We start from the raw sequence: 24,976 nt of genomic DNA, 5'->3' as shown, positions 1-24,976 counted from the left end.
TTTTAATTTATTTTTAAATGTTGGTTGACTATCTGTCAGGCTTTTGATGTTGTTTGGTAGGTGACCAAAGACTTTTGTGGCAGCATAATTTACCCCTTTCTGTGCCAAAGACAGATTTAACCCTGCATAGTGAAGATTATCTTTTCTCCTGGTATTATAAGTATGCACACTGCTATTAATTTTGAACTGGGCTGGATTATTAACAACAAATTTCATAAGTGAATATATATACTGTGAGGTTACTGTGAGGATCCCTAGATCCTTAAATAGATGTCTGCAGGATGACCGTGGGTGGGCTCCAGCAATTATTCTGATTACACTTTTCTACTCAACGATGAATTACCCAGGAATATGATACCATACGAAAGCAGTGAATAAAAGTAGGCATAGTAAGCTAATTTACTGAGATTCTTATCACCAAAATTTGCAATAACCCTAATAGCATACGTAGCTGAACTCAGACGTTTCACCAGACCATCAATGTGTTGCTTCCAGTTTAGCCTCTCATCAATGGACACATCTAAAAATTTTGAAAATTCTACCTTAGCTACAGACTTGTGTTCAAAGTCTATATTTATTACTGGAGTTGTGTCATTTACTGTACGGAACTTTATATACTGTGTTTTATCAAAATTTAAAGAGAGTCCGTTTGCTGAGAACCACTTAATAATTTTGTGAAAAACATCATTTACAATTACATCACTTAGTTCTTGGTTTTTGGATGTTATTACTATACTTGTATCATCAGCAAAAAGAACTAACTTTGCATCTTCATCAATATGGAATGGTAAGTCATTAATGTATATCAAGAACAGTAAAGGACCTAAGACCGAACCCTGTCGGACCCCGTGCTTGATAGCACCCCAGTTTGAGGAATCAGCTGTTGTATTAACATTACATGAACCACTTATTTCAACTTTCTGCATTCTTTCAGTTAAGTATGAATTAAACCATTTGTGCACTGCCCCCCTAAAAACCATAATGATTTAGCTTATCTAAAAGAATTCCATGATTTACACAGTCAAAGGCCTTTGAGAGATCACAAAAAATACCAATGGGTGATGTCCGGTTATTCAGAGCATTTAATATTTGATCAGTGAAAGCATATATAGCATTTTCTGTTGAAAAGCCTTTCTGAAAACCAAACTGACATTTTGTTAGTACTTTATTTTTACAAATATGGGAGGCTACTCTTGAATACATTACTTTCTCAAAAATTTTTGATAGAGCTGTCAGAAGAGAGAGCAGGCGATAGTTGTTGACATCCGACGTATCCCCCATTTAATGCAATGGTTTTACAATGGCATATTTCAGTCTATCGGGGAAAACACCCTGCTCCAAAGAGGTATTACATACGTGGCTGAGAATCCTACTTATCTGTGGGGAACAAGATTTAAGTATCTTGCTGGAAATGCCATCAATTCCGTAAGAGCTTTTACTTTTCAGTGAGTTTATTATTTTACTGATTTCAGAGGGAGAGGTTGGTGGAAATACAGTTGTTTCAAACTGCACAGGTATGGCCTCTTCTATTAGAAGCCTTTCCTCTTCTAGTGAAGATCTAGATCCTATTTTCTCCACAACATTTAAAAAATGATTATTGAAAATATTTCCAATTTCAGATTGTTTGTTAGTACACTTGTCATTCAGTTTTATGGCACTAGAGTCTTCCTGTACTCTTGGTTGCCCTGTTTCTCTTTCAATAATATTCCAAATTGCTTTAATTTTATTATCAGAGTTACTGATCTCAGACATGATACACATGCTTCTGGACTTTTTAATAACTTTTCTTAGTACTGCACAATAGTTTTTATAATATTGAACAATTTCGGTGTCAGTACTCCCTCTTGCTGTTAGATATAGTTCTCTTTTACGGTTGCAAGATATTCTTATTCCTTTAGTTAGCCAAGGTTTTTTATATGTTTTCTTGGAATTGTGTTTCACTATTTTCCTAGGAAAACAATTTTCAAATACCCTTAAAACTGTTTCATGAAATAAGTTATATTTCAAGTTTGCATCGGGTTCCATATACACTTCATCCCAGTCTAGCTGCTTTAGGCTTTCCCTAAAGTTTGCAGTATTTATATTGTTAATTGAACGCACTGCTTTGAAAATCTGATTTGATATACTGCATGGAGCTATGTCATGTACTGTAACTAGCTGTGCACCATGATCTGAAAGACCATTCTCAACAGGATAAGCATTTATGTCCTTAAACCTATATTGGTCTATAAAAAAAGTTATCTATCAATGTCCTGCTGTTCTTTGTTATCCGAGTAGGAAAATCAATGACGGAGCTCAAATTGAAAGAACTGAGTAATACTACAAGGTCATTCTTCCTATTACACTCTTTCAGGGAATCAACATTGAAATCCCCACAAATGATAATTTGCTTCCCCCTGTCTGACAGATAGCACAACAAAGCATCCAAGTTTTCTAGAAATACTTGGAAATTCCCTGAGGGGGACCTGTACACTGTTACAATTATGAAAGTGCCATCATTTAGTTTTAGTTCAGTGGCACATGCTTCCATATGTTGCTCTACACAAAATTTTTTAGTTTCTAAATGTTTTGCGCTGTGGAAGCTTTTGACATATATGGCAACTCCTCCTCTCATCGTATTATCTCTACTTACATGTGCAGCTAATTTGTACCCATTGATGCTAACCTTTAGCATACCAGTGACAATGTGATGCTCAGACAGGCATAGTACATCTACTACATTCTCAGTTTCTATATCTTCTAAACAAAGCAGAAGCTCATCAATTTTATTCTTCAATCCACCAATATTTTGATGAAACATACTAACATTATTTTTCATTTTACTTTTGTGAGTATCTTGAACTTTTTTAACATCTTTAGTACTTGCCTGGCTGAGTTTCCCACTGGACACTGATCTTACACTAAAAAAGAGTTACCACCATGAGATGTAGTCCCTCCCCCCTTTAAATTTCCTGCTATCAGCCCAGCCAGTTTACCCTTCTCCTTCTTGTTGAGGTGTAGGCCATGTCTAGTATAGTCCCACCTACAGAGTGAATCAACAGGAACCACACCAATGTGTGACCCTGCATCAGATCCAAGTAGCCGTTCCAACTCCAAATTAACTCTCCTGACAGAAGAGCTCAAATGAGGCTGGTCGTGGCGCTCCAGAAAAGACACAAACCCAACACTGGTATGACTCGATGCCGATGCAAGATTTGCCAGGTCACACTCTAAGCTGTACCCGGGATCTCTGTCAATACTGTTGCCCGGCCCACCCACAATAACCACGGTATCTTCCTTGGTAAAGCCTCTACATAGATCCTGCAGAAGTTGGCCCACACCCCTAGCATGTGAACTACCTAGCAACAAGACTTTCTTTCTCTTCTTATTCAATTTGCTGCTGAAAGCTTGTTGAGCCCTGTCTACATTTACTTCTGTGAGAGGCTCGTCAGTTTCTGACTGAGGCAACAGGTCAAACCTATTTTGTACATTAATAACAAAGCTGTCAGAAGAATTTCTTGGCCTGTTCCCACTTCCCACCCCAGTTTACCCTTCTCCCCCCTTAACCTGCACAGTTCTCACCTAGCCTCATCTCTAACTCAGCCTGAAGGGCAGCAATTTTCCCCTCCTGTTCCACAATCTTTCTATCTCTACTGCATAGTCTACAGAACCACTGATGAGTCTCGCTCATTTTCCCAATTCCCACGCCACTACAATCGCCCCAGTGAAAAAAGTTACTACATCCATCACACCAGACCCCAGAGCTAACGATTCTACAGCACGTCAGGCACTTTACACTCATGGTACAAATCGATTTTAGTGACAGAAAGACAATTAAGTTACCGGAAAACAATGAAAATACGTGTACGAAAAATTAGGCCTACTTGCGACAATGTAAACAATGGTTCAGAAGTTTATTACTGGAAACTACTTAAGAGATGACGATACTCTACAGATATAAAGGGGCAGCAAACGTATTCAGCACACTAAACTATCAGTAAATGCAATTAAAATTGCGGTATGAAGTTTAATCTGAAAACTCAAAAGTTTGGCCTGCCCGCGATATGTAAACAAAACGAACTTTGTGTGATTACTTTGAAAATACGCGATTAAGACAAAAACTTTTAATAGTACGCTTGAAGAGCACTATAATTAATGTAATTAATTAGTTTAAAGTGTTAGAAACAGTTTATTACTACTAAAATTACTTATCTTGTACGGGAGCTGTGACTCAAACGTCCGTATAGCACGCGCAGGGCTACCAACAAACTGACAAAAGACACAACTAATACCCTCACTGCATGATGACAATGATGATGTTATGGATAACAGTGCCACTAAAACTGAGTTACGAGTTTTCCAAAATTACTTTAAAAAAGAACACAAAGTAAATATTCCTGAATTCGAATCAAGAAGAACTGCCAACATGAGTAACTCACAAACAGATATCTTTGATGTAGTGAAGCAGCTTAAATCACTTAATAAAGGCAAGGCCTCTGATGCAGACTGTATACTAGCCAGGTTTCTTTTAGAGTATGTTGAAATAGCTCCATACTAAACAATCATATATAACCAAAGGCTTGTTGAAAGATCCATCTCTAAGGACTGTAAAGTTGCACACGGCACACCAATATCCAAGAAAGAAACAGGAGTAATCCACTGAATTACAGACCCATATTGCTAATGATTTGCAGTAGGATTCTGGATCATATACTGTGTTTGAATATTATGGGTTATCTGGAAGAAAACAATTTACTGACAAATAGCTACAAAAGACTCAGAAAAAAGCATTCTTGTGAAACTCAAGTAGCTCTTTATTCTCATGAAGTAATGAGTGCTATTGGCAGAGGATATCAAATCGATTCCACGCTTTTAGGTTTCCAGAAGGCTTTTGGCATTGTTCCTGATAAGGGACTTCTAATAAAATCACTTGCCTATGGAGCATCATCTCAGCTGCACAACAGGATTCATAATTTCCTGTCAGAAAAGCACAGTTCACTGTAATTGACAGAAAGTCATCAAGTAAAGTAGAAGTAATATCTGGCATTCCCCAAGGAAGTGTCATAGGCCCTCTGCTTTTCATGATCTACATATATGATTTAAGAGACCATCTGAGCAGCCCTCTTAAGATTGTTTGCATATGATGGTTTTATATAGCCATCAGATGATCAAAACAAATTGCAAAATATTTAGACAAGATATCTGTATGGTGCAAAAAGTGGCAATTGAGTCTAAATAATGAAAAGTGTGAGATCATCCCCTTGAGTACTAAAAGGAATCTGTTAAATTTCAGTTACAGTATAAAACACACAAATCTACAGGCTATAAATCCAACTAAATACTTAGGTATTACAATTACAAATAACTTACACTGGAAAGATCACACAGATAATGTTGTGGAGAAGACAAACCAAAGAATGTGATTTATTGGCAGAATGCTTAGAATATCCAACAGGTCTGCAAAAGAGGCTGCTTACACTATGCTTGTCCACCCCCTTCTGGAGTACTGCTATGTGGTGGGGGATCCACATCAGATAGGATTAATGGAGGACATGAAAAAAGTTCAAAGAAGGGAAGCTCATTTTGAATAATTGCAAAAAAGGGGAGAGAGTGGCATGATTATGTTACACAAATTGGGGTGGCAATCATTAAAGTCAAGGCAATTTTTGTTGTGGCAGGATCTTTTCATGAAATTGTAATCACCAACTTTGTCCTCAGAGTGTGTAAATATTTCGTTGGCGCGCATCTACAGTGGGAGGAATGATCATCATAGTAAAATAAGACAAATCAGAGCTCGCATGGAAAATTTGTGTGTCCATTTTCCCCGCACATTGTTCTAGAGTAGAATGGTGGAGCAATAGCTTGAAGGTGGTTTGATGGACCCTCTGACAGGCGCTAAATTGTGAACTGCAGAGTAATCATGCAGATGTAGATGAGGGCTTGATTACAGCAAGTGAGTTCAAATGGATGCAGATTGTATTATTTCTACAGAAACAAAGACACTTGCACAGAATAGACCAGCATGGAGAGCTGCACCAGACCAGTCTCTGACAGATCACCACATCACAACAACACTCCAGGCACAGAAAATCTTCCCGGGTGGTTATAACTGAGTTCCAAGTGCTGCAATGTGGACCGTATACATCGCAGAACAAGTTGACACATTGTATGTTCACTAATAAGTGCATTCACAGAGAATGTTGGAAAAAATAATTGTTACACTTTTTGCCACCAGCTGAAAATACGCGGAAAGCAGCCAGAATGTGAAATGTTTCCTGTTTTGATGTCGATAGGCTATTTGTCACTTGGTGACATGTTGGTTTCTTTTGTGAAGTGACTGTTAGCATAAAGGGTTAAGAAAATTGAAGTTTTCCATATGAAACGCAACGACAATCGAGAAGAAAGACCCTTGAACTACTACTGGTAAAGTTGTTCTATCAGAACAGCAGCAACAGCAGTGCTGCAGTACAGGAATATCGCCAACAGAAATAGCTGTGAAGAGAACCCATGTCAATAAATGGGCTACAGACCATGATCAAGAAATCTGAAGAAATAGGTGACTTACATGGTGCAGCAGGGAGAGAGATGTGGCTCACTCCCATGGCAGTTGATGAACTTGCTGTAGCTATAGCTGACCGCGCAGCACATGCCTAAAATTCTGCAGCCAGTGCTCCAACTGTGTCATGGGAATTGTCTTTCCCCACGTCAATAGTTCAAGAGATTTTGCAATGCATTTTATATTGGTATCACTACGTGGTTCAGAATGGAGCTGTGACTTTGGTGTTTGTTTTTGGCACTCATGAAAATGGATGACATGAGGCCAGGGGACAGTGTTTGGATGGACGGGGGACAGTCTTTAGATGGATTAAGCACATTTTACTCTGCATGGTGCCAAGATTGCACAGAACTGTTCTACTCCACTATATGTTGTGCAGGAACATCCACAGCACTCGATTATGTGACTTTGTGGTGTGGTTTCACAAGTTCCTTCATTCTCAGTCCGTTTTTCTCCTAGGAGATGACACCTCGCTGGCCTGTTAGGTGTACAGTGACATATGCACATTATGTGGACCTCCACATGTGATTCCAGCTTTGCAAGAATGCAGCTGTGTCCACATCACTTTTTTTCATGCAAGATGGGGCAACAACACATGTCACTTGCCAGGTGAAAGATTTGCTTCAAGAAACCTTCAGCAATGACCACATGATTTCTATGCAACTTCATGATGTGTGGCTTTCCAGATCCCTGACCTTCCATTTAATTTATGGTTGTGGGGATGTCTGAAAGATTGTGTCCATCAGGGATATATCTGGACTCTTCGTGATCTGAAGGATAGCATATGGCAACTTATTGCTGCTGTGAGCAACTGTCAACCATGCCACATTACAGATGCAGCATGTTGCCAAATCAAGAGACCATACAGAACACATGTTGTAACTTGTGATCATATCCTAATAAACATGCCAGATCCACCATTGTCATGTGTCTGATCATTTCTCCCCTTTTTCCTGAACCCAGGAAGAAAGGGAAACAATTACTTTTTTTCAGCATACTTCACGAGTGCTTCAATTAATGCCCTGTGATGTATACATCCCCCATTGTAGCACTCAGACCTCCGCCTGTTTCTTTACAACCATCCAGTATATTGCTTACTTCTCTTTGCAGAGAGAATTGTTACTGCAATCTTGTATTTACACATTTACTAAAATGTCTTAACAATGATGGCATAGTGGGGAAGACTTCATTTTGCATTTTGAAGCATGATTGTGCTTTATGTGAAGTTTCATTCAAATGTTCCTGGTCATCTTAATGTAGGACTTCGACAACTTAGTTTGGATGTGCTTTCTGTCATGGAATAGTAATCTTAATTAACTCCATGTAATTATTTCTTACGGGATTACATAAATGATCATATGTTTTGTGTCTTCCATTTGGAGCAGTTGCAGGAAAGAGTTGTAAATACAGTTGCTGATACTGACTGTGACACACCGGAGTGAGTATAGCAAGAATTAGACCTCTCAACTGCCATTTCTTGAAACACATAATAAAGTACATTAAAGTCTGTGAGATTGTCTATCAACTAATGTATTTCTTTTGTGGGCTCTTTTTGTTGTTTTACATATATGTATTCTGAAATTCTTTATGTAATTACAAGTAACTCTTGCCATTGGTAAGGTCTCTGAGGGGGGGTGGGGGGGGGGGGGGGGAAGAAGAAGAAGAAGAAGAAGAAGGTGACTTAGCTTGCCAATTCCCAAGGCTTTTATTTAATTTTTAATAGAGAAACTGAAACCAAGCATCTCACCTGGCAATCTTGATCTGCACAGATATTTCCAATTGCTAGTAGGCCTGAACTTCCAGTAGCCCCACAGAAACGACATACACCAGATGTTACACCTGCTGGCTTCGTACGTGTTCCTTCACGGAATTCTACCATAGCCTTTAGTGTGCAGGAGTCAGCCAGTGCCATAACCCAGAACAGTTTAGTGCGTCCACATCCTTCATGTAGGTCCACCTTTATTGCTTCTTCTTCTTCCTTGCATACCTGTTGAACATATTTTTACATCACTAACAGAATTGTAGGAGAGAGGTAAAATGTTACACTGCATTTTTCATCCATATGTTACATAAATATTGGAAGAAGTAAAAGCAACAACTTACAACATAGTTGACATCTTGATAGGCACATAAATAATACTGAAAATATCACTATCTTTCAGGTGTAACCCACTTCAGAACTGACAGAATACACATACACCTGCACAGTTACATTATCTCGGATGACTAAATTGTGACAGCACTGCAGTCTAATTGGCAGTGTTGTGTGGAGTTGGTGAGTGGAGAATGAAAGTGGGCAGCAGGGAGGGGGGATGGGGAAGGGTAGTTGGCAGCTGGGAGGGACATGCAGATGATGCACAGGACAGGACTGTGCCACATGTGAGCTCATTTTCGGCACAGGTGGGTGGGGGGTGCATAGTGTAGTGATGTGGAGGAGTTTACCAGGAGGAGGAGATAGAGCAGAGGAAAAGAAGACTGCAGAGAGAGGCGCACAAGACAAGATAAATGAAGTGCTGTTTCACAGATTTAATCAAAAATGTTTATAGGTGAACCCATATTAACTTTCTCCACTGCAACACTATCCAATAACTGCAAATAAGGTTCAGCAACCTTGCTTTGACTGATGACAAAGGGTTAAACTTCACAGTACTCCAACGTTTAATTATTAATGTTCTATAACAATACAACTACTTTCAGAAAGATTCCAAGACACAGCCACTGGAATGGAATATGTATACTGCTAAGAGTTCATACATCACCTCCAAATGTCTCATTAACAACTTCTGTCAACAGTCTCCATACAACCAAACAGAAATACAGTTTAGTGTTAATCGGTTAAAAGACATAGAACACCCAAATTTTTAAGGAAACAAATAAAAATTGTTCTATTGAGCACTTGCATGCTCTCCAAAAGGCAAGAGTCACCTAAAAAAGTGGAAAATAATTAAACAGAATTCATCAGGGACACTTCCGTCCATACGGGAAGCCTCCTCTTCGAGACTTTACGGCCAGTCAAACAACAACTATGCACGCTCCATCAAGATCTGTGCAAAATATTCAGAGGGGGAAACAGTGTTGTGACTCGCTGATCTTTCAAAGTGCCACCGCGCAGTTACACGTGTCCTCTACATGCGGCACTGTCTACCAGCCATGCAGCAGCAGCGCCACCTAAGCGGCCAGCGGCCGCTACCCTTGGACTCAGTTATCATTTGACTGTCAAAGTGTACACACATGTCTTACTCTGTTTACTTGATCTGTGACTTTCATGTATTGCATCTTCCTTGAAATATATTTGTTCAACTTGAAGTTATAACAATTGGCAATGAAGATGGGATTTTTCTTTTCAAATGTTGACCCACATGTTTCCATGGCTACTTTAGAGCAACTATCGTAAGTTCTCATAGAACAGCAAACGCTTCTCACAAATGTGATTCATGATTTTGTCGAGGCATCAACTGCGGGGTGTCTCTCGTCATTGTCTCTACCTACTTTTCCACCTTACGACGAGATGGTGGAAGACTGGTCTGATTACGAAAAACGTCTTCGACAGCACTTCTTGGCATTTCATGTCGCGGACAAACAAACATGTAAGTCTCTGTTCCTTTCATGCATTTCACCTCAAATGTATTGGTTGTTGTCACAATTGGCTCCTTTGAAAGATTCTGCGTATTTGTCCTTTGCTGAAATGTGCTCACTTCTGTCCATCTATTTTCAAAAGCAAACTCATGTGGTAGCCTCTCGTGTTGCCTTTTATTGTTGTCAAAAACAACCAAATGAATCCAATCACACTTGGGCTGCTGAACTTCACGGCCTCAGTAGAAAGTGTCAATTTGTTACTGAAGTTCACAAAGAATCCTATGCCAATTTCATGGTATGGGATGCTATTATCCGGTCGGCACCTGACAAAGAAGTTACGCAACGTGCCCTTCAGTAGGCAAATCCAACTCTAGATGAAGTCCTATCCATCGCTCAGTCTTTTGAAATTTCTCGCGCCGCTGGAGCCCAAATAGAGGCATGGGGCGACGTCGGGGAAATACAACCTCTGTGCGATGTTGATGAAGCGTGTGGCGTGTCCCTGCCGGCCGAAGTGGCCGCAGTATGCTCCCAAGCGCAGCCTTGGCCTAACCGTAAAAAAACCTCTAAGAAACTGCAGCAAAACCCATGGCAACTTCCTTCATGTCTGCAGTATTTTACGAAACATTCACGAGAAGATTGTCTACAACATTGGGCCGTGTATCACAAATGCAAAACAAAGGTCATGTGTCATCCGTTTGCAAATCCGAACGCATACATGATGTTCATGAACATGATGCTGATTCTGATTCTGTGTTGTCTGTCAATTGTACTTGTTCCCTTTTAGGGAAGTTATTCCTCACTGTCCAAATACGTGGTCGAGATGTTCGCATGCAGGTGGATACTGGTTCTGCTGCCACTATCATCAATTCTCAGATGTATCATCAGTTGGGTTCTCCAATCCTGTCACCTGTCTCTAGGCAATTAAGGACTTACAATAAACAGAAGATTTCTCTCTTGGGACAATTTGATGCTGAGGTATCTGACAAATCTATTGTTCACACTGTTCCCATATTTGCGGTCAACCACAGTAATGTGGAGAATCTTTTTGGTTTCAATGCCTTTCACGTTTTTGGGTTCTCCATAGATGACTCTGTCAATACTGTCTCTGATGTTATTCCTTATGCTCAATTGGATTCCTTGTCGACGACATTTTTGTCTCTTTTTTTCTCCTGGGTTAGGCCATACAAACGACATTGAAGCTCATATCACGCTCAAACCCATTGCTCGGCCTAAGTTTTTTCGGGCTCAGCCCATTCCTGTGGCCCTTCGTGTCAAATGGGAGGTGGATCATCTCACTGCTAGGGTCTTGCTTCCTGTCACTTCTAGTAAGTGGTCCTCTCCAGTCGTTGTCGTTGCTAAGCCAAATGGTGATATTCATCTCTGTGGCGATTTCAAAGCCACTGTAAAGGCTCAATGCCTTATCAACACTTACCCTATGCCTCGACCTGAAGAATTGTTCACTAAATTTGCTGGAGGCCAGTATTTTTCTAAACTTGACCTGTCAGAAGCTTATCATCAACTTTCTCTCGACGCTGCTTCCCACAGTTTCTGGCCCTTAACACGCCTTTCGGCCTCTATCAATACCAACGATTGCCATCCGGGGTTGCCAGCACCCCTGCTCTCTTTCAGCAATTCTTGGAACAATTATTGCTCACTGTCCCTGGGTGTATAAATTACCAGGACGACATTGTTGTCACTGGCTCCACACACTGACGAACATCTTCAAAATCTCCGCACACTTTTTCATGTCTTACACAGACTGCAGGTCTTAAGTGTTATCTTCAGAAATCAAAATTTTTTAAGGCATCTATCATGTACTTGGGGTTTCAACTCTCTCGGGATGGTATTTGCCCTCTTCGGCAAACTGTTGCTGCGATCGATGCCATTCCTCGCCCTACATCTGTTAAGGAACTGCAGGCCTTTTGGGGAAAATAACATACTATCACAAGTTTTTGCCATCTGCTGCTTCGGTGGCTCAGCCGTTGCATCGCCTGTTGTATAAAAATGTGCCTTTTCACTGGTCCGCGTCATGCAATGCGGCTTTCCAGAAATTGAAGACTATGCTGAAAAAGGCCCCATGCCTGGCTACTTATCGACCTGGCCAACATCTTGTTCTTGCCACTGATGCCTCTCAATACGGGGTCGGTGCAGTCCTTGCGCACCATTTTTCTGACTGTTCTGAACAACCTATTACTTATGCCTCCAAAATGCTTACTGATGACCAACAAAAGTATTCTAAAATTGAAAAAGAAGCTTTGGCCATTATTTATGCTCTTCATAAGTTTGGTGTTTTTCTCTATGGATCCAAATTTCATCTTGTTACTGATTACAAACCACTTGTTTCCTTGTTTCATCCATCAATGTCACTTCCCAACAAGGCTGCACACCGCACTTGTGGACGGGTTCCCCATCACCGGGGCCGGCTGGCGACTGCTACGGGTTCTGACCCTACCCTCTCCCGGGTTTTATGCTGTATTCAGAAGGGTTGGCCACATTGTCCATCCGCTAAGACTTCTGATCCGTTGTGGAACTAGTACGCTTCGCATTACCGCCTCACGGCTATGGATGGTGTTATCCTCCTTTCCACCGTAAATGCTTCACTGTGTGTTGTAGTACCTGCGTCTTTGCGTGCTTCGGTCTTGCGCCTCCGTCACCAAGGGCACTGGGGTGTCTCTCGCACAAAATCTCTGGCACACTGTCATGTGTACTGGCCCGGCATCAACTCTGAAATTGCACACATGGTCACTGCCTGTGGCCCTCGTGCATCACAGGCCGCTGCCCCGAAGTCATCTTTGTCACTGTGGCCTTCGCCTGAGAAGCCCTTCGTGGTTTCTCATTATTGACGCCTATTCTAACTTTCCTTTCATTGTCCGTTGCACGTCGCCTACCATCGTGGCAACCACAAATTCTCTCGCTCGCATTTTCTCTTTGGAAGGCCTCCCCTCTACTCTTGTTACTGATAATGGTCCACAATTTGCCTCTTCCGATTTTGCGGATTTTTGTGCCTGTCATGGCGTCATGTATGTCACGGCCCCTCTGTTAAATCCACAGTCAAACGGTGAGGCTGAACGACTGGTCCGCACATTTAAGGCTCAGATGAGGAAACTCCTGACTTCTTCTGCTGATGATTCGCTTCTCCAATTTCTGGCTTCTTTCCGTTTCACCCCCATGGGTGACCACAGCCTGGCTGAGCTCTTACATGACCGACAGCCCTGCACGCTATTTCATCTTCTGCGGCCTTCCACCTCATGGCCAAGAGTGCCTTCACTTCGCCAGTTCGCTGCTGACGACCTTGTATGGGTACAGGGATATGGCAAGTGGCCAAAATGGAGTCCTTGCCGCACCTTACGACACCGTGGCCAACATCTGTAAGAAATCCAGACAGGCACGAGTGTTGCAGTGCGTCATTCAGACCACCTTCAGCCTCGTGTGCCGGCACGCCTGTTCCGGATGCCGCTACACTGCCTTCGGCTCTACCTGACACTCGGGATACTGGAATCTCTCATTACTCACAACACAGTCCTCTCACCATCATATCGGTGCCGGCACAAGAACTAACGCCACCAGGAGACATGCCCATGCAGGAACCAGATGACCATCATCTGTCGGAGCAATTCTACTCGCCTCCTTCTCCTAAGGACACGGACACATCACCCATGTCTCCTGTTATAACAACCGGACTTGCCGTAACCGGCAGATTAGTGCACGGGGCCCCAGCAGATTCGACTCCCACATCCCCTGTCATCTCGACCCGTTATCTTCTAGGACACTTCCGTCCGTACAAGAAGCCCCCTCTTCGGGACTTTACGGCCAGTCAAACAACACCTATGGACATTAGCAATCTACAGGCCACCTCTGTCAAGACCTGTGCAAAAAATTCAAAGGGGGGTAAAGTGTTGTGACTTTCCGATCTTTCAAAGTGCCGCCGCGCAGTTACGCGCGTCTCCTCTACAAACGGCGCTGTCTGCCAGTCATGCAGCAGCAATGCCACCTAAGCGGCCAGCCCGCCAGCGGTCGCTAGACTTGGACTCAGTTATGATTTGACTGTTAAAGTGTACACACGTCTTACTCTGTTTACTTGATCCATGACTTTCATGTATTGCGTCTTCCTTGAAATATATTTGTTCAACTTGAAGTTATTACACTATCTTTCCACATTTAAAAAGTAACTTTAATGGCCATGATGAATACCTAGCTTCTGGCTTGAATTAAACAGTTTAAAACGCCAATTTCACCTCATAGGCCCTATGACTTGCCACCTGCAGCATGGGACAGCATTGAGCTGACTCACAATTTCGTGACTCTCCAAAACATTCCCCAAAATTAACTTAAAATTCAGGCCAATCAACCCTCATGGGAAACTGTAGCTCTTCAACTACCCACTACATGCACACTAATAGCTTCTGCTGTAAGGCAATGCTTCCTGCAAGGACTTTCAAAACTTGCTTTCCAATAGATGTAGGAAACACTAGTCTTCCTGCAAAGTCACAGGCCTTTAAACCAATCATGTAGGCTCTGGTCACAGTCATTCAGGAGGATGGGAGAAAGAGTGTACGAAGCACCTCTACGACGAAGAAAAGCTCCTTGCCCCAGATACAAGCTCTGATGCAAACAATAGCCACAGAACAGTCACACAGGCAAAACCAAGAAAATATAGTTGAAAGGTGTGAGTGGGGGATGAGAGAAGTTAGGGTATAGCAGAGATTTAGGCCACGAGGATAATGGATGTCAAATCAAACACCTTCCAGCTGTCTAGTTTCCAAACTTATTTTATTTGGCTACCACTTTTGGTGATTTACTATGCCTCTTCAGGCCCATTTCACCTCTGTTCTGGTCAAAACGAGGGCCAGCATTCGAAAAGTGGTATATATAGTTTCCTGCTTGCTATAATGATCACTTCTATTATCATCTGGCAACTGTTTCGCAGATGATGGTTGAAGTGATTGCTATAAAAATTAAAACTAAACTCCTACCAAACAGGCCGTGATGGTCCAACATTACCAAACAGCCGCAGTGTCATCCTCACCCCACAGGCATCACTGGATGTGGATATGGAGGGCCTGTGGTCAGCACACCACTCTCCTGGCCGTATGTCAGTAGCTCCTCAGTTTGTCTCACAAGGGCTGAGTGCACCCCGCTTGCCAACAGCGCTCGGCAGACCAGATGGTCACCCACCCAAGCGCTAACCCAGCCCGACAGTGCTAAAGTTTGGTGATCTGACGGGAACTAGTGTGACCACTGTGGCAAGGCTGTTGGCTAAGTGATTGCTATAGCATGCAGAAATCTACAGATACCAGTATTCGAATGCTGGCCCCTGTTTTAACCAGAACTGAGGTGGGATCTTCGTACACGTTGGTCAGGGGCCTGAAGATGGTGTAGTAAATCACAGAAACTAGTAGCCAAATAAAATAAGTTTGGAAACTAGATGGCTGAAAGGTGTTTGATTTGACATCCTGTATCAAACAGCCGAGTCCTGCAAACATTTCTGAAAAGGTGGACATACAGAGGAGCATAAGGGAGTCGAAAGCTGTGTTCCAAGGACAATTCCCCCTACTTAATTCAGAAAAACCACTATTGGGAGGGAAGTATCCAGAAAACAAAGATTATGAAGCAATGATTCAAACTGAGCAAGCTGTGCTCAGTGGTATATTCTGCCACTGAGTGATCAACAATGGTACTGGCCACAGTGTGGCAAGGGGCATTCATTTGGGTGGACAGCTGGTTGGTCGTCACATCCATATAAAATGCTGTGCAAAAGTTACTGCATAGCTGGTACACAATCGGATTGCTTTCAATGGGAGTCCTACCTCTGACAAGATATGATATGCTTTTGATAAGAGTCATGATCCCTTGCTATAAAGGTCGTACACCTGTGGTAGACCTATACATGAGACCTGTCCAATGCACCCACCCAACACATCCCAGTCCAGTCCTGTCAGAGGCTCATCCTATCCTAACAGAGGCAGGCTTACCTGTGTAAACAAAAAATGCTTTATTTCAAGAACTAACTCACAACTTACAAAGTCTGGATCTTACAAACAACATCAGCTTCTCTGAGTTGGGAATTGCCCCAGCAACATCTTCTTCAATTCTGTAATCCTCGTGGCCTCAATCTCTGCTAGCCCCAGGCCCACACCCATCTCTAATCCTATCCCATGATCCTAACATCACTCACCCTGTACTCACACCATGCCTTCTGAAGTACTCCTCTTCCTTTGATCCCCACTTCATTGTACACTACACAGGACTTTCCCTGGATGCATTCAGAATAAGCTCACCAATGCTAAGTTCTTATCACTGGTGCCCTTCCTGCTGCCTCTCCCAGCCAACAGCCACCATTCCCAAATCCTCCTCCTCACTCTGCAGCTCTTCCCTTCTTCAGAGTGTATATGTGGGGCGGAAAATACATATATCCTGGTTACAAATATATTTTTTCCCATGTGAAAATACATCTTTTTCCTAGGAGAAAATACATTTTTTTTCCGTGTTACACGACAATAGACTTTCCCTTGGAGCTGTAAAAACTACAAATCCTCTGAATGATAAAGGCATTATGTGTCGGCACAGAACATCCTAGCGCATAAGGCAAAAAATGACACATTTTGGAAAGATATTTGATGTGTGGTAACTTATACACAGCATACTTTCAGATCGCGAAAGTATAAATAGAAATTCCAGCATGCTAACTTTCGAAGCATTGTAACTGAGATTGCGACACTATTTTGTTGGACAATCATGGGTCGCATTATGTTATTCACCAGCTAATGACAGCAGATATGCATATGACCTGTGATATTGTCAGCCAATAGCAACATCATTGTTACAAAGTGCGAACACACAAACAGGAAAAGTTAATTGTTTAAATTAAATTACATTCAGCATAGCTACATGGTAAGCTGGGCTTTCACCTACAGCGGTGATCCCTGCCCCCGGATTTCACCTATAGCAGTGGTCGATTCCAACCCCCCCCCCCCCCCCCCTCCCCCACCACGAGTGTTTGGTTGGGCAGGATTGCAGGAGCACAGCTTAAACTGCAGCAGCTGACAAGCACAATTATAATTTTCACTACTGTGTACTGAACATTTTATGGACTACTTGGCTGAATAAGAGTCCTGTTGAGCACTTTGACTTTTCCACAGAAAACTCAGTTACATGCGAAATTGCTCAAGAATTCACTTCGCAGTTTTTTTTTTAACAATAATAATACTTTTTGCCATTGTTATTGCATAATTTGCAATCTATGAAAGAATTAAAATAAATATGAAAAACTAATCTTGAAGCTTGGTCTATTTTACTGTGTTACCCTTAAAATATATCAAATACAAATATGTCAGTAAGATTTAAACATGGCATAAATGGCTGGCCTTCTGGGCCTGAAATTTTTCTAAGTAGCTGGTCCTAAAGTGTAAAGTTTTGAAATGAGAGTAAAATGCTCCATGATTTAAGAAATGAATCGCACATGGTCACATATAACACAAGTCATCTTGTGTGAAAGGAAATGCATTTTGAAAGTAACGATCTCAAACAACGAATTGCAATACTTTCCCGAGACCTGTTATAAATGTAATCAGTTGTGATGTCACATTCATCAAAAGTAGTTTGTTGTTACAAGTATTGCACAGTCTTCATCTACAGCATTTGACTCATTTTGCTGTTAGCAGATTCTTGTGTGTGCAGTTTGTTTTGCTGTAAATGGAGCATTTTCTTTGATATTATTGTTTCGTTTATGTTTTCTTGCTGCAGTATTATTCTGTATTAGCAGGAGAAAGGAAAATTCTTTGTTAGAGTATCTGTTCTTACCAGTCAAAATTACAAAAATTTAACTGGAAACTAAAGCATTGAAAAATTACTGGAATTCTAAAAAAATCCCAGGTTTTCCTGGATTTTTCCCTTATGAAAAAATTGTCAGGTTTTCCCCAGATTTCCTGGTTGTCCCAGGCCACATACACCCTGTTCTTTTGCCCACTCTACCCGACACAACCACAGACACCACTGAGCTGCAGTGCTGGCATAATGTAGATAGCCCAGAGAAGGTATGAGGCCTGTTCAAAAAATTCCAGAACATTCATAGTTTTGCGCCAATAGTGTGTTGAAGCAAAATATGGCTGGCATCCCTGCACACACCTTTGTTTAATGTGTAACTGCTGTAAGTTTCATTGTTGTATGTTTGTTAGTTATTGTCCAATGTTGTATTGAGTAGAACGTTGTGTCGCATATTTTGCGAATTTTGAGATGGCCAAAGTTAGAAAAGGAACGCATCTGCATTAAATTTTTTGTGAAACTCAAGAAGATCTTTACAGAGACACACCAAATGATGCAGGAAACTTACAGTAATGAGTGCTTAAGCTGTACTCAGTGTTACGAATGGTTTGCATGGTTTAAAAATGGCCAGACGGAAGGTAAAAATGACCCTCATTCAGGGTGCCCTTCGATGTCTAACAATGATGCTCAGGTCAGAACTGTCAACGAAATTATGCATGCCAATTGAAGACTGACTGTCCACAAGGTTGCAAAAGAATGAAACATTTCAGTTGGATCATGTCATGAAATCCTGACACAGCATCTTGGAATGCATTGTGCGCTCATGAGTCAAGACCAGAAAGACGTTTGCCTTACAATCTGTGAAGAGGTTTTAGATCACGCAAATGAGGATGAGATGTTCCTTAAGAGAACTGTATCAGGTGATGAGACGTGGGTCTATGGTTATGATGTTGAGACCAAGGTGAATCTTCACAGTGGGTCAGAGAAGGTTCTCCAAGACCAAAAAAGCTCATTATGTCAACTCAAATTTCAAAGCCATGCTGATAGTTTTAGTTGACTTTGAAGGATTAGTTCATCTTGAATTCAGTCAACGGTACTATCAGGATATGTTGTAATGCCTGTGAGAAAATGTGAGAAGGAAATGGCCTGAAATGTGGCAAAAGAATTCATGGCTCTTGCATCACAATAACACACCCCCACTTTCATCCCTGTTGGTGCATGGCTATTGCACAAAAAACAAAATCACTGTGCTGCCTCATCCTCCATACTCTGCAGACCTGGCACCTGCACACGTTTTTTTATTTTCAAAGTTGGAAACCCCACTCAAAGGGTGAAGATTTGCAACAATAGACAAAAGAAAAATTGCAGACAGTGCTTCAAGCAATCCAGGAAGGGGCATAACAAGGCTGCTTCTGGAAGTGGAAATGGTATTGAGAGCAGTGCAACAGTAGTGGAGGGGAATGTTTCAAAGGAGACCATGCACAATAAGTAAAAGGTAAGTGTAGAAAAATTTTGAGAACAAAGTTCCAAAATTTTTTGAACAGACATCACATACATGCAGGTGTATGTGTATCTTATTACCTCTGAAGAAGAATTCATCCAAAAACTAGTAATGTTCTCAGTATTGTTTATGCGCCTGTTGACGTTTTAACTATATGGTAAAGTGTTACCATTACTCATTCTATTATTTACATTCCACCACAGACTTCTGATTTACCCATCCTTATGCTATGATATTTTTGTTTAGAAAAACTTCAAATCAGTATAAAACAAACAGTTTATGCAAAATCCTGACTTAAAAGACCCTGCTTTTTATTCTTAGATTGCAATTATCAATTTCTCACATACAGATTCTGTGTGAATAAGGAATAATGAAAAACTAAAGTTTCCTTTCTTTCTTTTTTTCTTTTACTGGAATCTGGAACCAGATAGATATATAACAACAGTATTTTATGTGGCAATTTGTCTTAAATATGTTTTGTCATAGCGTAAATGTTGGTTGCCTGGGACGGTATTCCTGCGTATTTTAAATGCACTAACATATTAAATCATGTGACTGGAATGCAATGTCTTTAGAAGAATGATACATGGTTTATAGTTAGTATATGTGCAAGATTCACATTTCTCACATACATCTTCTTAATTTTGGATAAACTAATTTGCATTATAAACTCTTGTACAATTTTGATGCTTAGTTTCCCTTGTTCAAGAAGGCAAGTGGTGCTTCAGTTCTAGTCTGCTGATATTTTACTCTCAATTTTCGGCTGTTGATTGCTTTTAAAATAAAAGTACAGGATATGATCACACTGCAAGATTTTGACACATAGAAGCTCCAAGATGATATAATTCTGAAATGTCTTGAGGGAAATCCACAGATATACAAGGTAATATACCATGCATCACATCACAAACACGACAAAAAGCCAACAGTAAACATATATAAGGTCTATTAACAAAGGAACTGAGCATTTGTTACTCACATTTTTATTCTACTTACATATGTTTAATCCCTGTCTCCTTCAAAATACTCAACTACACTCTTCATTTAATTATTTAAGTAATATTCCCACTTCAACTTACAGTCCTGGAAAGCTTCTTTTGGAATGTTAATATCCATGACAAAATCTCTTTAACATAATCAGTTGTATCAAATATTCTCTTTCTGTTCTCATAAGATGCATTACAAACAATTAAGAAATGTTCTCTAACAATATCTCAGCACATTCAGAAACCATAAATTATCAAGAACCTTCATATCCTTTAAATGAATTGTAGCAATCTTCACTAAACTTAGAAGAACTTAAAAATTGAGCACCATGCTGTTCATTCATAAAATGCATCTATTCAGCTAGATATTTGCTTACCTGTCTCTGGTGCATACGAGTACGTCGATGCAAATGCAGGAATCGATCACAATCAGCACACAGATTTCCACAAACGTTGCACTGTATTATTGCCCCAGTTTCCCCATCATCATGATTGCTGCATGTAGGCTGCAATGACAGAAATTATCTTTTTACTTCATTTACAAATACATTCATGTGTCGAAACATTTTTATCTGTTAAATTATTTAATTATTTTGTGTGAATCATATTATAGAGAATAGTCAAAATATACAACTATTAAATACAGCAGTTATTGCAAACTGCTATCATGTGATACACCAAAGGGCTGCTAAGCAGTAATAAGTGTTCACATTTCATTGTTACTGAAGGCTATTTTTTTTGCACACGAAAGGCCATACAGAAAACAATCATTCAGGTAACAATGAAAAGTTGTTTTCTTATATTAAATGGAATTTTTTGTCTTAGGTATATTACAGCGACCACTATGCATAACATTTTATAAAGAATATATTTATAATTAGGTACAATTACCATATAAAATACTGTTTCTATGTAGCTCAAGTGTTTCTATGTAGCTCAAGTCGTAAGTGGTAATCATTTGGATTGAGTGTTACACTTACAAATTTAACTGGTAATTCAAAATGGAATTTTATTATTTTATACAGTTATTATCTACATTAATAAATGTCTAACCCAGTTAATGGTTCATTTTACACATTCTCAGGTGGAAGTTGTCTTCAAACAGATTACAGGGCTCAAAAATATGTATTCCAGTATTTCATATAATTACTGACCAAATTTAAAAATTTAAAATGCTGTCATAACCAGCTCATTAAGGGTATACGGAATGAGTTTTTCGATGAAAAAATCGATTTTTGGGTAAATGCATTTTCAAAAAATTTAGACTCTCCCGTTTAATACAATGTATAAAATATTTGGATGACGTGAATAAAACTATTTTAAATATTTTTTAAAAATAATTTCGACACACGATGTTCCGCACCTTGTAAATGAGACTTGAAATATGCCTGATATAGACAGCCTTGCCAGAGATATAATTGAGCACAAGAGAGTTAGCTTTTCTGTTGGCTACACCGCTAGACAGTTGACAATAGATTCTGCACCATTTGTATTGTTTCCTTTGTGAGTACATCCATGTCATTGTTGTGAAAGTCGTATGTGGAGAAGTCATTGGGTTTTCTTTCCTTCAACATGCCAAGACCTAGTCTGAAGGTATTTAGAAAGCGTGTACATTGGCGCAAGAAAGTAAAGTGTACTAAAAATTCGCCTGATTCATTTTCATCAGTATCTCATGTCCCAGTAGCGACTAACCTCAACACTGGTAGTGATACATTGAGTGATGCTGCTGCCACTACACTGGAAAGTGCTTCAAGAAGAAAACTAGCTGGAATTGAAGAAGAATACAAGAAACTAAATGCTGGGACTACAAAATACGAGGTAATTAACGTCTCTTTACTATCAGACGTTTTGGAGAACAATGTGTGCTGCAAACAATGTGGAAAATGTGGTGTTTCATTGAAAACAAACTTACATGTAGGACTTGCTTGTGGATTAGAGTTGATGTGCAGTTATTGCAAACACAGTGTTACTTTCTTCAGTTCCTCACATGTTACTGCAGGTACATGTAAACTATACAATATAAACATTAGACTGGTTTATAGATTACGGTGTATAGGAAAGGGCAGGGCTGCAGGTGACATGTTGTGTGGTGTGATGAACCTCCCTCCTCTACCTTCAAAATTTAACAAACACATAATTGCAATAGGCTCTGCTGTAGAAGATGTGGCACAGGAAAACATGAAAGATGCTGTTGAGGAAGCAGTAGTTGAAAATAATAATAGCAGAGACTTCTCCACAGCTTTTGATGGAAGCTGGCAGAAGAGAGGCCACACATCTCTGAATGGTGTAGTAACAGCTACAAGTGTGGACACTGGTAAGGTAGTTGATGTGGCAATACTTTCCAAGCACTGCAGATGCAAGGAGAAAATGAAAACTAAACATGAAGAGGAGTGCATGGCAAATTACTATGGGTCAAGTGGTGGTATGGAAGTTGCTGGTGTAAGAAGTATTTATCAACACTCAGTAAAATGGTACAACATTAGATACATAAATTATCTTGGAGATGGTGACTCAAAGGCTTTCAAAGAAATTGAGGAACTGAGACCCTATGGCAACGATGTGAAAATTTCCAAACTGGAGTGTGCTGGCCATGTTCAGTAAAGGATGGGATCAAGACTTTGACGGCTCAAGGCAATGATGAAAGGCAAGAAATTGAGCGATGGGAAAACTTTAGATGGGAAAAATAGACTGACAGATGCTACAATAGATCATATTCAGAAGTGCTATGGTCTAGCAATAAGACAGAATACCGCAGATGCAGAATTAATGAGAAGAGCAGTCTGGGCTCTGTTTTTTCATACAGCTTCAAACACTGAGAATCCCCAACATGGGCTATGTCCAAAAGGAGACGATAGTTGGTACAAGTACAACAGAGGCAAGGTAACTAAGAAACAATACAATCACCCTCATCACCTGCCACCTACCATAATGGATTAAATAAAACCAATATTCCGAGACCTCACAGATATTAGTCTACTAAAGAAATGTCTTCATAGCTGGACTCAAAATCCAAATGAGTGTGTGAACCATGTGATATGGAATAGACTACCTAAAACTGTGTTTGTGGGTATAAACACACTTCACTTTGGCATTTATGATGCTGTTTCATCATTCAGTCAGGGCAATATAACAAAGTGCAAAGTTCTGCAGAAGTTGGGGCTCTGTGTAGGACTACGAACTGCCGCAGCTATGCTTTGTTTGGACAAGGAATGGCTCAGGTCTTCAGATAATGCCATGAAAGTATATTCAAAGATGGCTAGACAGCATAGCAGAGCCATCAAGAGGAAGCTGTTGGACTGATGATAAAAGCTAGGGAGTAAAGTAAAAACTTTGAAGCTAATTTCCCGTAACTTTAGTTTTTTTGTGTATAAGGTACATTTTCTCAGGGCCTATTTATAACAGAAAGATGAAATTTTCTGTAGTTGTTCCTTAAGACCTTCTAATACATCTGAATTAAAAGATATGTGGAATTATTTTGTATTAATGGGTGTAAATTTTAAAATACTTTCTAAAATGTATAATGTTTTTTAACATTTACAAAAAATAAAATATCTGAAAAACTATACATTATTTTTTTCAAAATTAATAATTCAGCATAAAAGCAGAACATATCTCTGCGTTCTGTGAAAAAATCTAGAGTATCGTCCAAATAACAAATGAGAAAATGTTCCTAACTTTTAGCTCAATTTAACATTGTAAGTGCAGGGCGTTTCGTATACCCTTAAGAGACATAACCTTATGTTAAAGTTTCAACACAGTAAGACAAGTATTAAAGTTACAAAATTTCCATATGTTTTGAGGTAACTCATGGTGCACAAATTACCCAGACTACAATCATCCATTATTGAGAATGAGAACACTTACTGACTTACAACACATTTTTCACATAATTTCAAACCTTTATGAAAATTTTTCTCACTGATGAAACCCGCAAAATGATGGAATGAAAAAAAAGTTTATTGCTTACTACATTTTTGCTGTTCATGCAGAAGAACTTCATCATCAAGTATCACAGTTTAATTTATGATTTCTTTACTAGTAACTCTATTTGCAACACATTTTAGACATAACCATACATACCACTGACTGTGACTGTAAAATTATATTATTGTACATCTCATAGTCCAGGAGATATCACAAACATTGAGGTGTGAGAAAAATTAACTTTTCCTTAAAACTGACTGTAAATTATCGAGAGTATACTCATCCAGTGTTTGATAATGAAAGCACTTAGTGACTTCCAACAAGCTTCAAGCGTACTTTCAAATCTTTCTAAACTTTTTCTCACTTACATGCATGATGTCAAATATTTAACAGATTAACACTTGTAAAGTAATGAGGCAAAGAGATTATATATCAGTAAAAAATAATAAAGATTTACTCACTATGCTGTGACAGGAGAAAACATACATAAAGGTTAAGGAAATGCGAAAGGACTGGTAAAGTTTAGAAACCTTGTCAGTCTGTTTCCTTCATCCCTCTTCCTTCCCCTTCAATCCTTCTCCGAGAAGGAGGAGGCACTGGTTCTGAAAGTTTGCACATTTCCTTACCTTTTTGTATGCTTTCTACTGCCTTCACTTCATGAGTAGATTTTTTTTCTATAAATTATATTAAACA

The 24,976-nt window shown here is 40.0% G+C and overlaps 1 protein-coding gene across 1 annotated transcript in view; it reads right to left on the bottom strand.

Annotated features, from left to right (window-relative positions):
• LOC126267346 (E3 ubiquitin-protein ligase MYCBP2) overlaps positions 1-24,976 on the bottom strand; it is a 1,244,949-nt gene that overhangs the window by 34,235 nt on the left and 1,185,738 nt on the right. The window contains exons 68-69 of the mRNA XM_049972469.1: positions 20,737-20,865; positions 8,283-8,522 (exon numbers count right to left, since the gene is read on the bottom strand). Coding sequence (XP_049828426.1) covers positions 8,283-8,522; positions 20,737-20,865 — 369 coding nt within the window. The remainder of the gene's footprint in view (positions 1-8,282; positions 8,523-20,736; positions 20,866-24,976) is intronic.

This window comes from Schistocerca gregaria, chromosome 4, assembly GCF_023897955.1.
Source record: "Schistocerca gregaria isolate iqSchGreg1 chromosome 4, iqSchGreg1.2, whole genome shotgun sequence".
Taxonomy (NCBI): domain Eukaryota; kingdom Metazoa; phylum Arthropoda; class Insecta; order Orthoptera; family Acrididae; genus Schistocerca; species Schistocerca gregaria.
This window is presented reverse-complemented; position numbering and strand designations above follow the sequence as displayed.